Source organism: Kogia breviceps, chromosome 1 (assembly GCF_026419965.1).
Source record: "Kogia breviceps isolate mKogBre1 chromosome 1, mKogBre1 haplotype 1, whole genome shotgun sequence".
Lineage (NCBI taxonomy): Eukaryota > Metazoa > Chordata > Mammalia > Artiodactyla > Physeteridae > Kogia > Kogia breviceps.
Window position 1 is genome coordinate 166,157,644 of NC_081310.1, and position 15,310 is coordinate 166,172,953.

Consider the following 15,310-nt stretch of genomic DNA (forward strand, 5'->3'; position numbering starts at 1 on the left):
GGCTTTTTTGTCTGCTAAAGGTGCCTGTTTCCTGCTTGGCTAGCCGGTATTGAGGGCCCACATATGCGGGGTGAAGGGTGGATGCCTTGGGGGCTCCCCCGGTCCATTGCTGGTTTCAGAGGGGGTAGTGCTGGACACCGGCGCTCAGAGAAGGGGTGGACTTGGAACCAAGTGTGCTGGTCCCGTGTGAGCATTCCCCGAGTTCCGCAGGAAATTCTGAGAAGCTTGGAGGTGAATTCACTGTAATTCGGGGGGAGTTATTGAGCCTATTGAATTCAAAAGACACATAAAGTCAAATTTTCTGCAAAATGAAAGCTGAAACAGGTCTGAGACCCACCCCGTGGTGGGTATGTGGATGTGTACCTCCATCTCGGAACAGGAAGTTGTGGGGAAACTTGATTCCCAAGGCTTCTGTCAGGTTCGGAGCCTACAGCTGTGCAGGTCAGAGTCTTTTATGGTAGAAGGAGAAAAACAGAAAGGAAAAGATCCAGTCCAGCTTTGAGTCCGTGCACCCTGGTTTTCCACCCATCGGCTATTTCTCTTTTCTTTCAGCTCACCGGGATTATTCAAGCCATGGTGGATGGTCAGCCAAGCCTGCAGCAAGTGCTGGAGGTAGGTAGAGTGACCTTTAATTCCTGACCTCTGACCCCTTCCTGCTGCCTTCCTTTCCCTCCCCTCGTGAGAACATAGCCGTGTAATCTGACTATGATTATGGCTTGATTAGAATAACATTTGCTGTCACATCAGTGACATGCTGTTGAGAGTATTGAACCATTGATCTGTCATCTCCAGCTGTTCCCGTCAGGGTTACTGACGAGATGTCCAAGTACCACCTGGGGTTGGTGGAGGCCCCGCCAGCTCCCGGCCCGTGGCTGTGCTGGCTGGCGGCTCCGGCGGCTCCGGCGGCTCGGGCAGCCTGCGCTGGGCGGCTGGGAGTAGGGGAGCCAAGCTGCAGCACTGCGGGCTGGCCCCGGGGACTGGAGGTGTTTTTGTTTAGCTTTAGTGTTGGCTTCCTGTGGCATGTGAGCACTTCATTAACTCACGCAGAACTCCCCATCGATGGCTTTTGTTTGCTGTCAGCTCCTCCAGGAGGTGCGGCCGGCCCGCCTGCCCCACTGCAGCTTGCCGCTGGATGCATCGTGCCTGTCAGGGGTGCAGAGGCTGCGCTGGGTAATGATTCCTAATCAGAATAATTACGACAATTGCCTATGTGAGGAAAATCAAATTAAAGGCTTTAGAACCCTTGGCAGAGACCACACTTCTGGGATGTTCTCCTCCGGGAGCTGGAAAAGGTTAAGATGCTGCTGCTTGTGCTCCAGCCTGAGGGAGTCAGGAAGCGGTGCTTGGCCTCAGCTCGTCTCCCACCCCCGCGGGGCTGGGGTTTTCAGAGACGGAGAAAGGTCCCCCTCCCACTCCCTTCTCTAGCGGGAGGAGAGAAGAGAAAAAGCCTGTGCATCTCCTTGGGTGCTTTATTTATCTTTAAGAGCAATAAACCCAAAGCTCAGCCCCTATCACAGGAGAGAGCAGAGTGTCTGGGAGGATAGCAGAGCACATCTGCATCAGAGGTAGTCCACCTGGAGGAAGCAGGGTGGTGGAGAGGGAGGAAGATTTCTTTTTTGAGCCTAGAGGTCTGTCCCATGGGAGAGAGAAGTGCAGACTGAATTTCCTGGGGCTCCTCAGGATGGAACTAGGGCCAGAGAGAGAGGTCTAGGCTCACCCAGTGTCCAAGTATGTTTCCTGTCCCAGGGAGTGTGCAGGCCCAGGCTCTGTGACTGGTCAGGCTCTTGTGGGGTTGGGAGAAGATGGGCTCTGAGGTATCTCCCAGCCCCACTGACCCTCTTTCTTGGGTGGGGAGATTCACCCCTATGACTAAGGGGGGGTCCTCACCCTGGACTGCTCCCTCCGAGCCCAGACTCAAGAAGAAAGAGGGGACCCTTCCTTCCCTATCTCCCAGCCAGCATCCCAGAGCGAGGCCAGGGGGGCAGGCAGCTTTTCCCTGGAGTGTTTCTGGCTGGGATCCCGGGAGGAAGATGCTTATTCTGGGCCAGCACCAAACCAGCGCTGTTGAGGTTATGGAGTTTTTCTCCACAGTGGCGCTGGTTGAGGGGGAGATTGTTCTTCAGAAGGCTTCCTCCTGCTGACCCCAGGCCAGCTCTGGAGCAGGATGCTCAGAGGATTCTGAGTCTCACCCAGGAAGCTACTTTCTGCTATTTCAGCATACTTTGGGGGTGAAGAGGGGGAGATTCCTGGCATTGGCCTAGATAGGAAGTCTCCGGGAGGACAAGGACACCGGACCGGGCTCTATTCTTTCCCATTAGCCCTGAGTTGGTTATAGAGCTGAAGAGCTAGTTCTTGTCCTAAGCAAGGCCCTGAGCAGATGGCCAGTTAGATATTTGCCTGACACATTTGTTCTAAGCAGGGCTCAGTCTGCATTCCTCTATACCTTCAATAGCCAGGAGGGCTGGCTGACTGGGGCTTGTCTTGGTAGTCCCTCCAACCCTTTATCCATTCAAACAAGAAGGGAAGGAAAAGGACAGTCCTGATTCCAAAAGTATCGCTTTCCTGGACAGGCTCGTAGCAGAAGCTGCTCACTAAATATCTGCTGCGTGAGTGAATGGCCTCGGCCCTAAGCTTCCAAGGAGCAGTAAGTGCTTCTCATGGTGAAGCCCTGGTCTTGCTGGGCATTGCCTCCTGACAGTCCTGTCCTGTCCCATCTTGCTGTCTTTTCCAGGACCACTGTGCAGGAACTGGGGCGTTGGGGAGCCCCCTAGCAGGTGGGGCACTTACCTTGGGGATTTAAGGCCAGTGAACTGGAGCGAGATTAGCTGACTTAGGGACCTCCAGGTTTACCTTACCTCTTTTCTTATGTAAAGTCTGCCTTATTTTATTTAGGTGACCCTGGGGAAAGGATGCATGTGTGTGTTCATGTGTGTGTGTGTGTCATGCAAGGGTTTGGGCCAGAGTGACTGGGGAGACAAACCATTCAGCAGTGGAAGGTCCAGAATTTAGCTGCTGGGGAGACCCTCGGGCTGAGGAGGATTCTCTGGTGGGCAGACTGTGAACAGGGTCTGCAGAGTCCGGTACTGAGGCGCGGCCCTGATGTCCCAGGAGATAGGGCTGCTGTAACCATGGACCTAGATGGGATCCTTGGCCCTCTTCCAGGACTGCTTCAGCATGGGCCAGGCCTCCAGAATCTCTGCGGTTCCAGGGAGCCCAGGATTACCATGGGCTCTCCATTGCCTGCTGGGCACACAAGGCCCTTCACAGTCTGGCCTAACCTAGTCCCCCAGCCTCAGTCCCTGCCCTTCCTTTCAATCACAGCGGACTCCAGTCACATTATTTCTTACTCACATTTTAATCAAGAAGACACTGTGCTGGGTTAGGGATTAAGATGGTGAATAAGACAGCTAAGAGTCCCTGCCTTTGTGATGCTGATAGTCTGGTGGGGAAGGCAGACATTAAACGGACAATTGCTAATCAGATACAAAATGTCTGTGCCTAAGCCTTTGCCTCTGCCTGGCGTGTCCTTTCCTGTGTTCCATGCTGTCAAGCAAACTCTTAGTTTTGTCATCAAGCCCTTAGTTCAGTCATCTTTATGAAGCCTTTCTGACTCCTTTCCCTGTAAAAGGTAAGGCAAGCCTCTGCCTCTTCTTGGTCTGATGGCATCCTGGGTACTTCTCCATTGCTGCCTCTATTATATTGTATTAAGATGATCTGTCTTTCTCCCCTTCCCAGCCTACTGTCTATTTTTAGGTAGGCACTTAATACATTATCACATATAATTCTCAAAACAACCCTGTAAGGTTAGTCATCCTACCTCGTTTTATAGATGATGGAAACTGAAGTTCAGAGGGGTTATATGACTTTTAAATGACTTCCCATCAGTGACACAGACAGGATATGGAAGAGCCAAGGTTAGAACCCAGATGTGTCTGACTTTCAATCCCACGTTTCTAACAACTACGCAATATAGCCTTTAAAAATAATCCTCCTGTGTGAGTGGAGCAGCAGTGTGATCTGCTGCACTCTTGCCCCATGCCTGGGATCTTCTGAAAAATAGGCAATGCGTCATGAATTCTTTATGATAATTTTCCTGGTATATACCGATTTTAGTATTTGTACTTCTAGTGTGAGGCAAATAATAAAATGGATCAAAGGGATGAAGGGGAAGAAATACTTAAAGTGTGTTTAGGGACTTTCCTGGTGGCTCAGTGGTTGAGAATCCGCCTGCCAATGTAGGGGACACGGGTTCGAGCCCTGGTCCGGGAAGATCCCACATGCCGCAGAGCAACTGGGCCCGTGAGCCACAATTACTGAGCCTACGCGTCTGGAGCCTGTGCTCCGCAACAAGAGAGGCCGCGATAGTGAGAGGCCCGCGCACCGCAGTGAAGATGGCCCCCACTTGCCACAACTAGAGAAAGCCCTCGCACAGAAACGAAGGCCCGACACAGCTATAAATAAATAAACAAATAATTTTTTTTTTTTAAAATGTGTGTTTAGGAGTAGTTTCTTTCCCTGTCTAGGAATTGAGCTCAGCCTTCAAAAGATTCCGCTGAATTTGAATCCCCAACCAGGAGAGGAGAAATACAAAGTCTGGGGCCGGTTTATGAGCTTCTAGCGACTGGAGCAGGCAGTGCTATCCCAGTTGTCAAGATGGGCCTACAGCCTGGCAGAGGAGCCTCTTCTGCTAGACTCATGGTGAAAATTAACTTCACCTTCATTTGGGGAATAACCAAATTAATAAATTTGGTTAGTAGACATTTGGTGGGAGGGTGGAATGAATAAATGAGCGAATGAACCTGTGGATTGGAGTTCCCTGCGTGGGGCCTCCTCCCAGCCTGTTCTTGTGGCCCAGGACAGCCTGTGTCTGTGCTAGGCTGTGCCTTTGTTTGAGGACCAAAGGTATGTGGAATGACCTACTGGGATCTGTCCTTCTCCTGTCCAGGGTGGGCTGCCAGGCACTGAGGGAATGGAGGGGCTCCCTGCCCCCCACCACTTGGGCTTGTGGGATCTGCCTGCAGGGATTGTCCTGCAAGGGCCTCCAAAGTTCTGAGCCAAGAATGAGAGCCCAGAGTGGAGGGATAAGATTACAATTTTCTCCTGCTCTGATTACAAGCAGCTTATCTGCATTTCACTGTGTGGCTCTTCACAGACTCAGGGAAAAAAAAAAAAGGAAAATCTCATCTGTTCTTATTGTGTACTTTTCAGAGGGTCGATGAGTGGATGGCGAAGGAAGGCCTCTTAGATCCAAACGTCAAGTCAATTTTTGTCACCTGTGGAGACTGGGACTTAAAAGTCATGTGAGTATGAGCAGGACTCCTTTGCTGGCAGGGCTGGGAATCTGCGGGACCAGGTTTTGCCTTTCTCAGGCTCAAATGTCCAAGCCTCAGGGCACCTGGGTCAGGGAGTCCCTGGATTTTGGGGTCAGCAGGGCAAGACAAGGGCTGGGAGCCCTGCCTTCTGCCTCTAGAACCAGGAGTGGACAGGCCAAGTACCCTGCTAGTACTGCTGTTGCCTTCTTGCTTTTGCCAGGGCAGCCCTTCCTGTTGTGGAGCTACATGTTATTGCCCTGAAAAGTAGAAGGTAAAAAAGGGTCTTAAATTTTTTTCTAAACCAAATACATAGTATTTACTGTTCTAAATGCTTTGGAAATAGTAAGTCATTTACTAACCCTAGGGATTCTTGTTATTCTTACTTTATAGATGAAGACCTTAAGGCACAGAGAGGTTAAGTAACTTGACCAAGAACACACAGAGCCAGAATTCAAATGCAGGCAACCTGGCTCCAGGGTCCATTCTCTTAACCATTATACTAGGCTAGGCTCTTATCTGGGATACGAGGCCCTGACGGTCCCACGGAGAGCCCAGTGTGGGGATGAGAGAGGGATGCTTCTAGGAAGTGGCCCAGGTCACCAGCCTCCTCTTTCCCCCTTTGTTGCCACTGCTTTTTCTCCTTTGTCTCCTGATCCTGCCCCAGTTATGGAAGACAGAACTGGTTCCTCTGCTGGGTTGACACTTCTGCCTCTTGGTTATCCTCTTGGATACCTGGCTTCAGAGAGCCCCCAGGGAACTAAAGCAGGGTGGAGGTGGTGGGGCACTGTTTGCTGAGGATTGATAGAATCGATACCTCTGTGTTCTTTGTGACTGAAGGTGGCAGCAAGCACTGTGTGTGTGTGTGTGTGTGTGTGTGTGTGTGTGTGTGTGTGTGTGTGTGTGTGTGAGCTTTTGAACATAGGGTAGGGTGTTGGCCGGGGTGGGGAGTTGTGGCTCTAGAGTGACATTTCCTACAAATTCAGGCATTACTTTCTCACCAAGATCCTTTTTATGCCTTTTGGATGCTGGGCATTGAGGTGAAGTTCTGCACCCAGGTGGCTGTCCAGCCTGCTATTGGACCCAACCCTCTAGGTGAGGCGGGAGGAAGGGCAGGCCTGGATCACATAAGCGCCTGTGCACCTGTCTCCCTCAGCCCTTAGGTCATACCCTCCGGAGCTCCCCGTTGACGCTCGTTGTCAGGGAAATTACAGTGGCTGGGCCTGGAGGCAGAGCTGAGTCAGGGGAGGGTTCTGCGGAGAAGGTGAGGAGGAGGAAGGCTGTTGTTGCTCTGTTACGGCATCCTGGACAGCTTTGAGCGCCTCAAGTGGGAAGGGGCTAACAAGGAGCTCCAACACAGGAGAAGCTATCTGGGGTGGGGCGGGGTTCAGGCTGACACCCAGAGTTCTGGGGCTTGTGTGGCCCAGACCAGAGGCCCAGTTTCTCCAGGTAGCCTTCTGAGACTCCCACTCTCCCAGTGGCTTTCTCTCTTTGGTGTGTTCATGTCCCAAACACCCAGTTTCAGCATCTTCTGTGATAGCTGTGAGTGGTGTGTACTTATATGTGTATATGAAAGCTTTCCTGTGCGTGATGTTGGGGACCGTCTGGTTGGTTTCTGCATGAGAAGGAGAGGAAATGCCATCTTCCTTGGGTCTGGCCTGTGCTGGCCTGCAGCACCAGTTCAGGCCTTGGCACGGTAGGCCCTGGACAGATTTTGGTGTCTCAGGAGGCTGCTTTGCATCTTCACGAGAACTGGTGTAATCAAGAAGAGGGATAGGGTTGGGGAATCAAATCACACATAAAAGGAAATCAGATGCTAATGAGCACGTACTATATTTCACTCAGTCCTCCTAACTGCCTTCTCGGGTAGGAGGTGGTGTCTCCCTTTTATAGATGAAAAAAACAAAGCACAATTAAAAACTGAGGCTCAAATTGGCAGACTCAGAGGTAGGCAGAATTGAATTCTTAAGGCCACATAGCTTCCAAAAGAGATGATTCCGGCGGACTTTGGTGGCTGGTTTGGGTCTGGCTCGGGAAGGCCAGTGAAGCTCTGCAAGCCAGTGAGCAGGGAGGTGGCAGGTGGCAGGTGGCTGGGGGAGGAGAGCTCTGTGTCTGCCTTTTAGAAGCAGGACCCCACATAACTGCCGGGAAGGCTCTTAATTAAATGTGTAACAAAATAAAAACAGCCAGAGAGGAAATCTAAGTAGTGCTGCGTGATGGTGCACAGCTTTTCCATGTTCCTGGAGCCTCTCGTCAGATGGCTGTCGTCAGAACCATCACCTTCTCACACGCCTGGTAAAGCCTGCTGATGAGCCTGACAAGGGTGGTGTTAAACTGACACCCACAACTTGTTAGTATGTGGCTCACTTCTTATTTTGACATCCATTTCCAGATTTAACTAAGTCTAAGGAACTCGGCAAATATTTTCATTTCCCACTCTAGTCTCTCAGAGCCTCTCGTTGCTGTTCCCTCTCGTTGCTGTCCTTCCCCTCTCCCAGCCCCCCTCTCCCTCCAGCCAGCTTCACATCACTTTTGTTGGAAAGGGCCTGATTAGTGAGGCACAGAGAAATGGGGACTGAAGTGGCAGCGGAAATCCCACTGGAGAAAAGAAATTTGCTCCCATCCTGACAAAATCATTTTGTGTCCATCTTTGGTCAGTCTGAATGGGTTGACACTCAGGTTTACATGGGCTTTGATGCTATCATCACAGATCCTGCTACGGTGGGTTTTAATTTAGGGGGTGCAGATTTAATTTTCCATCTAAACCTGTTTAAGAAACGACACTCGTGGTTTTTGGCTCTTGGTCAGCTTGCCTTTCCTACCTGACCTACCTTTCCTTTGCCTTACCTGGTATTTCTTGAAGCTCCTTGTAGAGTTTAGTGTTCTTTCACCAATGTTCTCTCTTTTCCACTTACCCAGGCTCTCCGTATTGTCTCTGTAAAGGGCTTCCACCTTCGGCATGGTGGGAGGATAGGGCAGATGCTGAGTGAGGAGTGAGACCGGCACAGGTGCTGCCCTTGAGGAACTCAGCTTTTCACCTGTAGCTTGGAGACCTGTGTTTACCAGCTGAAGAGCACAGGTAGCTGAGAAGCTAGACCAAAGGCTTTTCCAGTGGCCTGTGGGTCTGAGATCAGGAGGACGGGGGTGTGGGCTGGGAGTGGGGGACGAGGAAGAGCTGATATGAGGGTGGACCTGGTGTTCGGTGCCATCTGGGAAGAAGTCCTTTGGAGAAGAGGGGCAGGATCATCAGACACCGCTGTGGAGAAGCAGGGCCCAGGGGTCTGCTCAAGGTCTGCTGAGAGGGTCCTCCTCCCCCTCCCCCTCAGTTTTGGAATAGCGAATTTTCCTGCCATTGGAGGTCGACTGTGTGAATGCGGGGCTGGCATTTGACTTGAGTGTTTTCCTTGCTTTCCTCGTGAGGTGTGCATACCACACCCCTCTGTTGGTGAAAGTCTGGAGATCAAGAGATACTTGCTCAACATTTAACATTATTTTGTATGAGACCATCTGAACTAATTTTGCAACAAAAAACTCAGCCACCTGGGTAGAAAGCTTTCTGAAAAAAGAATGATAATTTATGAGAGTGCCAACTGGGGGAAAGCACTTAATACTATGCTGTCCAGCGAAAGGAAATGAGATCTATTCCAATTACTTCAGTACTCTGACATGAAGTTTTTTGTGTTATTTTGTTCTTTATTCATCATGAAGAAGACCAGACAGTAGGCAGGTGGAAGCATCTGTGTGAAAGTCACACCTGAATTCACACTTTTTTTTTTTTTTTTCAGATGACTGAACCCTTTCCAGACTACATAGGTCTCCCTTCTTGTTGTTTCAAGTACAAACTAACATGATGTCTCTGATTGGAAAAAAAAAAAAAGACACTTGCTCGTATTACCCTACTCACTGCTTGATTTGGGGACATGCGCTCAATGGGGACTACTGAGGGTCATGCGGCCAAGACTGTGCAAGAGTAGAGACTGCTGTCACCTGGGGTGAAGTCCCATGGTGGTGGAAGCACCCACCTGGGGAGCACTGTGGGGCAGGGACTGTCTCGTGGGGCGTGTAGATGAAGGCTGAAATGCTGAGCCGGTGACATGCTTGATGGGGGGTCAGTCTGGGCCCTCTTGGCATCATTCAGCAGAGCTGACCACTCCATCCTTCTTGAAGCACTCTTCATTTCTACTTATGTCTCCTGTTTCTCTGACTTTTCCTTCACAGTCCTTTTGGCAGATTCTTCTTTACTTTTTTCTTAAATTTGGTGTTTCTTAAATATTGGTATTTCGTCGACCTCTCTCCTAGCTGTCTTTTCTTTTATCTGACACACTCACACTTAGCAGGGTGATCTAATCTATTCCCCATCTTCAGTTATTCTCTGTATGCTGTCTTCTCGTCTTTTCTTCCATCTGAGAAGTGGGAACTGACATGGCAGCAGTGATCCCACTGGAGAAAAGGAATCGGCTCCATCTGCCGTCTGAACTCCAAGCCTTCATATCCAGCCCCTGTTCTCTCTCTTACCTAGATACACACAGACCCGTTAAAGTTCAGGTGTTACTTTTCTACCAACACCTTGTCCTCCAACATTCTCTTAAATAATGACCGACTGGTACCATCTACTCAGTAGTTCTGTCAGAAACCTGAGAATCACCCTTGGTTCCTCCCTTTAGCCATAACTAATTAATTGCCAAATCCTATTGATCCTTTGTCCCAGAGGTTTCTCAGAGTCTTTGCCTTCTTTGCAAACCCACTACCACTGCCCTAGTTCAGGTCACCATATTCTTCTTGGATTCCTACGAAAGTCTTCTTTCTCACTGGTCTCTCGGACTGTCTTGCTTCTTCTGTTCCTTTCTCCTAATTGTAGCAGATTACATCACACCCGCTTAGAAGCCTTCAAGGCCTCTCTTTGCCCTCCAGGCAAAGTCACACTGTTTATTGGAGCTTTCAAGGCTCTTATTTCTCTAGCCTTATCTCTTGATGCTCTCTATGTACTCAGTCCCCACCCCAGCCAGATACTCTAACTGGCCAATTCCTAAGGACCCCTCCTAACATCCTTCTCCAGGTGCCTTCCTGTGTGTTCTTGGAGCACATGTGCTTGATACATGAAAGTGTGCTGTAGCTGCCTCAACTTGTCTGTCTCTTTCCCTAGATTGTGGGCACCATTACAAACCCTAAGACAATGCTTGACATGTAGTGGTTGTTCAATAAATGTGTGTTGAATAAATGACAACTAAGTTATGGAGTGGGCCTGTGGAATACCCTGCTCAGGAAGAATGGCAGAGGGTCATAGTGGGTAGGTTCAGGGAGAATGGAATGGAAGAGGAAACCTCGGGCCCTCCTGCACCAGCCTGAGTGTGAGGGGTTAGAGGACCGTTCTGCTAGTGCCAAGAGGCTCCTGGGTTGCCCCTGCCAGCACTGGGTGTTGGGCCCTCCACGGTGGGTACTGGGTGAGATGGCGTAGGGGGGCCTGGGCGAGGGAGGAGGAGTTTGGTCCTAGGTGCAGTGTGAAGGGCTTTTTCTGAGACATTTGTGCCCCCAGGACTGAGGGCTAGGACTGCTCTGGGAAAGTTACATCAAGTAATAAAGATAGCCAGCACTTATTGAGCACTTACTACATCCCAGGAGTCCTGCTGTGCTATTTATACATTAATCTCATTTAACCCTTACTACAATCCAATGAAAAAAATTATTTTTGTAACTTTATTTTTTAACAAATGAGAAAACTGGGGCCCAGAGAGGTAAGTAATTTATCGAGGGCACACAGCCAATTTGTGGCAGGGATTTGAACTCTAGAAGCCATGCATTTGACCGCTCTGCCCTCTGACCGTCTGCTTCTGTCTTCCTTCATGGCCCATGGCTTTGTGGTTGGTGCGAACGCCCTTCCTCCTCTCCTTTGTTGGCAACTGAGTGGCGGAGCCTCGGGATGTTCTCTGACACCCTCGGCTTCTGGTACCTGGTCTGGTGTTGGTGGAGGTCTGGACTGTTACGATCATTTTGCTATGGGGACGTGGTTGGCCAGGAGGTGTGGTGGGGGATGACTTGGGGTTGTCTGAGAGCCTCTTTCCTGAGCTACAGATGAATGAATCCTCAGATCTGTTTTAAGGAAACCACTGCCAATATCACTTTGGACACCTCTATCCTGTAGTATGTTTGGAAGCATGTGGGGCATCTCGTCGTGTCTTTAAGCTCATGAAAACGTGTCTCTTGTCCATGGGTTTGCCAGTTGGTCTCGGCACTGAGCTGTATCGCCTTTGATTAGCAGCCTGCTGGGGGAAGGGGCTTGAGTAAGAACTCCCTGGCAGTCCTGACTTGTCTCATTTCCTGATACTTTTATCTGTCACTGCAAGCGCTTGGGCTCCCCTCCTGAACTAATTAAGTTTGCATGTGTTTAGACACATTGCCAAATAGGGCTTAGCAAAGCAGAACTGAGCTACATCTCTTTCTGAGTAGGGAAGGAAGTGTACATGAATGCTCCACCACGAGGACCGGGAGAAGTGTGGGTGACGTGGAGCCAGTGTGTACAGATGATAAGCATTCTGCCCTGGCCTCCTCGGGACACAGCAGGCCTTCAAAGCAACCTTCCGACTAGCTGGCAGCAGCAGGTGAGGGCCCACCCTTCAGCTCTCTTAGTGAATTGGCGTTCTAAGAGGGCTGAGGATGGAAAGAGGACAGGCTCTGAGTAGGATTCTTCTCCCAAGCACAAGCAAAACTGAACATCAAGTTTAGTGGGATTTGCAGGGGTAGTTAGTAGGCCTGTGTGCTCTTTGCTGCCAGCCTGAACCTACCCAGCTCTGTGGCCTAAAACCACTTGTGTGGCTAGCGGAGTGCAGGGTGGCCTTCTTTCCAGGTCTGTGAGAAGTACTTTGGAAACGTGGACCACTGAAGGCCGCATTTTCCTTTTTGCCTTGAAGACCTCAGACCACCCTGCACAGTCTGATGATCCGTGTGAAGTGGCGCCAGGGGGAAGGAAGGAGAGTCATATTGCACAGGATCTCCCCACCCTGGATGTAGGGTTCAGCCTAATGGATCACCACGGTGAGGTGATGGCTGCCAGCATGTTTCCATGTCAGACTGATGCCTGCCTTTTACTTAGCACTGGGTAGCCTAAGGTCTGAGATGTCCCGTGGCATCCTGCCCACACAGCAGCAGGCACGGGGCCTTACCATGTTGTGGAGTCCTCCTCTGAGGTAGGGAGTGAGGGTATTTCCTACAGAAAGCAGGAGAAACAGCTGTCTGCCATGGTCAGGGCCTCGGTCCCATAGCTGTGAGGCCAGTGGGTCAGCTTCCTGGCCATGAAGAGGCTCTCAGTGGACGAGATCAGCTCAGAGTCAGGGCAGGCTCCCAGTGCACACAAAGTGTGTGCAGGCGGGGTGGGGAGAGGGTTCTGGAGGTTGTATAGGAATTCTGGGCCTTTGAGCTGCAGCCTAAGCCCAGCGAGAACGAGAACCAGACCTTCTGCCCTCCCTTCAGCTTCCCTAGAGCCCTCTCGTCAGCAGAGGTACATGGGGTTAGCCCCAAGAAGGCAGCTTGCGTTGATGGGGTCATGTTTCAGCTGCAGCTAATCCAAGTCACTCGATATAAATCTCTCCCTGCTGCCTCTCCCCTCCCTCCCATCCCCAACCCACAGACAGGGAAATGAGTCCTGGCCCTCGCCCTGAATACATCATGGCAGGCCTGCCTCTAATGAGAGAGGGCCATTCATTGTGGGGTGAAGCTCCCTGCAGAGCCTGGGATGCCATTAATTAAAGGAGAGCCACCTGAAGCCAGTGGTGCAGCGCAGCCTGCCACGCTCAGATGGAGCGGTGGTGGGGTAGCCTCGTTAGCCTGACAGCTCCTTGGGCCCCGAGTTCCTGGGCGCGGAGGAGCGAGGGGCACCCCGCCTCCACCTGAGAGCTCACGGCCTCTGGGGCCAGCCTCCTCGCAGATGCAGGAGGGCCCCCTCCTGCACCTGTCCTGGGGCCTGGACCTGGCAGGAAAGGAGTGCCTGATGGCAGGCTTGGCTGGGGATTATCCATTTCCTTTGGGCAGGCCTCAGGGCAGGAGCAGGCTTCTTTGGAGCCCGAGCAGGCTCCTGGCTCCCAGCTCCCGATCTGTGCTCCCTTCCCGCTCTTCTCCATGTGGTCCTGGAGCTGCAGGTCAGTGGGTGGCACAGCCTGAGGCCTTCCTTCAAAACCTGAGTCCGGGGAAGCTGGTGTGCCCTGGAAGGACCTTGGGCCTGCAGGGGCACTCGGGGGGAGAGAAGTCCTGTTGTCGGGTCTGCAAGCACGGCCCGTCACAGGCAGACAGAGCCTCTGGTGTTCCACTTTCTGGGCGTTTCTAGGCTGAAGGGTGGGGCCCCAGTGGCAGCCTCATCTCCTCACCCCCTGGAAGGTGTCAGAGGGTCTAAAGCACTTCAGTGATTATAGGAATACCTGGAATGGAAGTTTTGCTCAGCTAAAACCCTGATAAAAGATGGAGATGTTTATGTAGTGACTGACCAGGCGTTGAGATGTTTATGGTGGTGGGAGCCTCCTGCTTCGCCCTGCTGCGGAGCTGCTGACTAGATGGCTCTTTACTGCTTAATTGGCCCTGAGGTGAGCGTTGCTGCCTGGTTTCTGGTCCCCGGTCTGATAGGTGGAGCGCCCCTTGACCATCCATGAGGCTCTTACTGCCTCTTCCTTGCTGGCAGGAGGGGCTGTAGGCAGTCAGACCTTGACCATCGCCCAGAGCTGGGGTAGCTCAGCCAGTCTCCGCCTGGCTTGTCAGGAAGACAAATTGGTTTTATGTTTGTGGCTCTTCTGGGCAGTGTCTGGAAGTCTGGTTCTACGCTGCATGGGAGAATCTGACAGGCTGCTTCAGAGAGCCTCAGAACCAGCAGGGCACGGCTTGACGGGGGGCGCCAGCTCTGCTTCCCTGGAGCTCACGTGATCTGGAGTAGAGGCCACATGTGGCCTCCCACCAGGTCATGATGTCCTCCACCTAAGACTCAGGCTGCACTGCTTTGTGTTTTGAACATTTTTGGACCTTCCAGGCCTTGGCCATTTGTTTGGGCTTCTCTTTCCTCTGGCAAATAGAGAGTGAAGGCTGGAGGGTTTGTGTCCTGAACTCCAGGGAGAAAGAGCCACAGTTGATGCTGGAAAATATTTTCCTTTGGGTGAGATATTTTTGTGTTTTTTTTGAACATTCTTTGTGTGACTCTTGAGACCCAGCTTTTTTAAAAAAAATTTATCTTTTTAGAAATGGAGGTATGAAATAGGTACAGTAGGGTGCATACAGTATACAAATGAGAAATGGACAACTCAATGTATTGTTATACAAGTAAACACCTGTGTAATCACCACCCAGATCAAGACGAAGAACCTTTTCCATCATCCCAGAAAGTTCCCTTGTGCCCTTTCCCAGTCAGTAATGCCCTCCTTCTGCCAGGTAACCACTACTTTGACTTCTTTTACTTTTGGATCATTTGCCTCTTACTGACTTTCATATAAATGGTATCAAACAAGATGTACTCTTTTGAGTTGGACTTCCTTTGTTCAACATGGCATGTGAGAGATTCATCCATGTTGTTGTGTGTATCGGTAGTTCAGCCTTTTTATTTCTGGGTAGGATTCCATTGTGTTACTGTACTGCAGTTTATCTGTTCCCTTTCTGTTGGACTACATACCTTCTTTAGTCTTTCAGTTTATGTTTGTTGAATAAGTATGTGAATGTTCAATCTGATACGAGCATCTCCCTAGACCTATCAGCTTGTCCTAATTCCAGTCCTTCAGACATGTGGTCTTCCCTGTCTCTTGTGGAATCTGCACTGGCCTCCCTCTTTTCTAAACCCCTGTGATAGAGAGAGGCTGACCCCAGGCCTGTGGAAGTGGCCTTTGAGCCCTAGTGACCCATTTTATTTATTCTTTCAGCAGATGTTTATTGAATGCCCGCTACATGTTTTACACTGTTCCAGGTATTGAGGATTTAGCAGTGAACAAAGAGATAAAACTTCCAAAATATCCTGTCTTCGTGGGGCTTACATTTCAGTG

The 15,310-nt window shown here is 50.8% G+C and overlaps 1 protein-coding gene across 7 annotated transcripts in view; it reads left to right on the forward strand.

Moving 5' to 3' along the window:
- Positions 1 to 15,310, forward strand: part of ERI3 (ERI1 exoribonuclease family member 3) — a 129,482-nt gene that overhangs the window by 38,733 nt on the left and 75,439 nt on the right. For all 7 annotated transcript variants that reach the window (XR_009338826.2, XM_059083079.2, XM_067009223.1 and 4 more), the window contains 2 exons: positions 553 to 612; positions 5,209 to 5,300. Coding sequence is in view for 6 of the 7 variants with exons in the window: in XM_059083079.2 (XP_058939062.1) it covers positions 553 to 612; positions 5,209 to 5,300 (152 nt within the window). In the remaining variant the exon portion in view is untranslated. The remainder of the gene's footprint in view (positions 1 to 552; positions 613 to 5,208; positions 5,301 to 15,310) is intronic.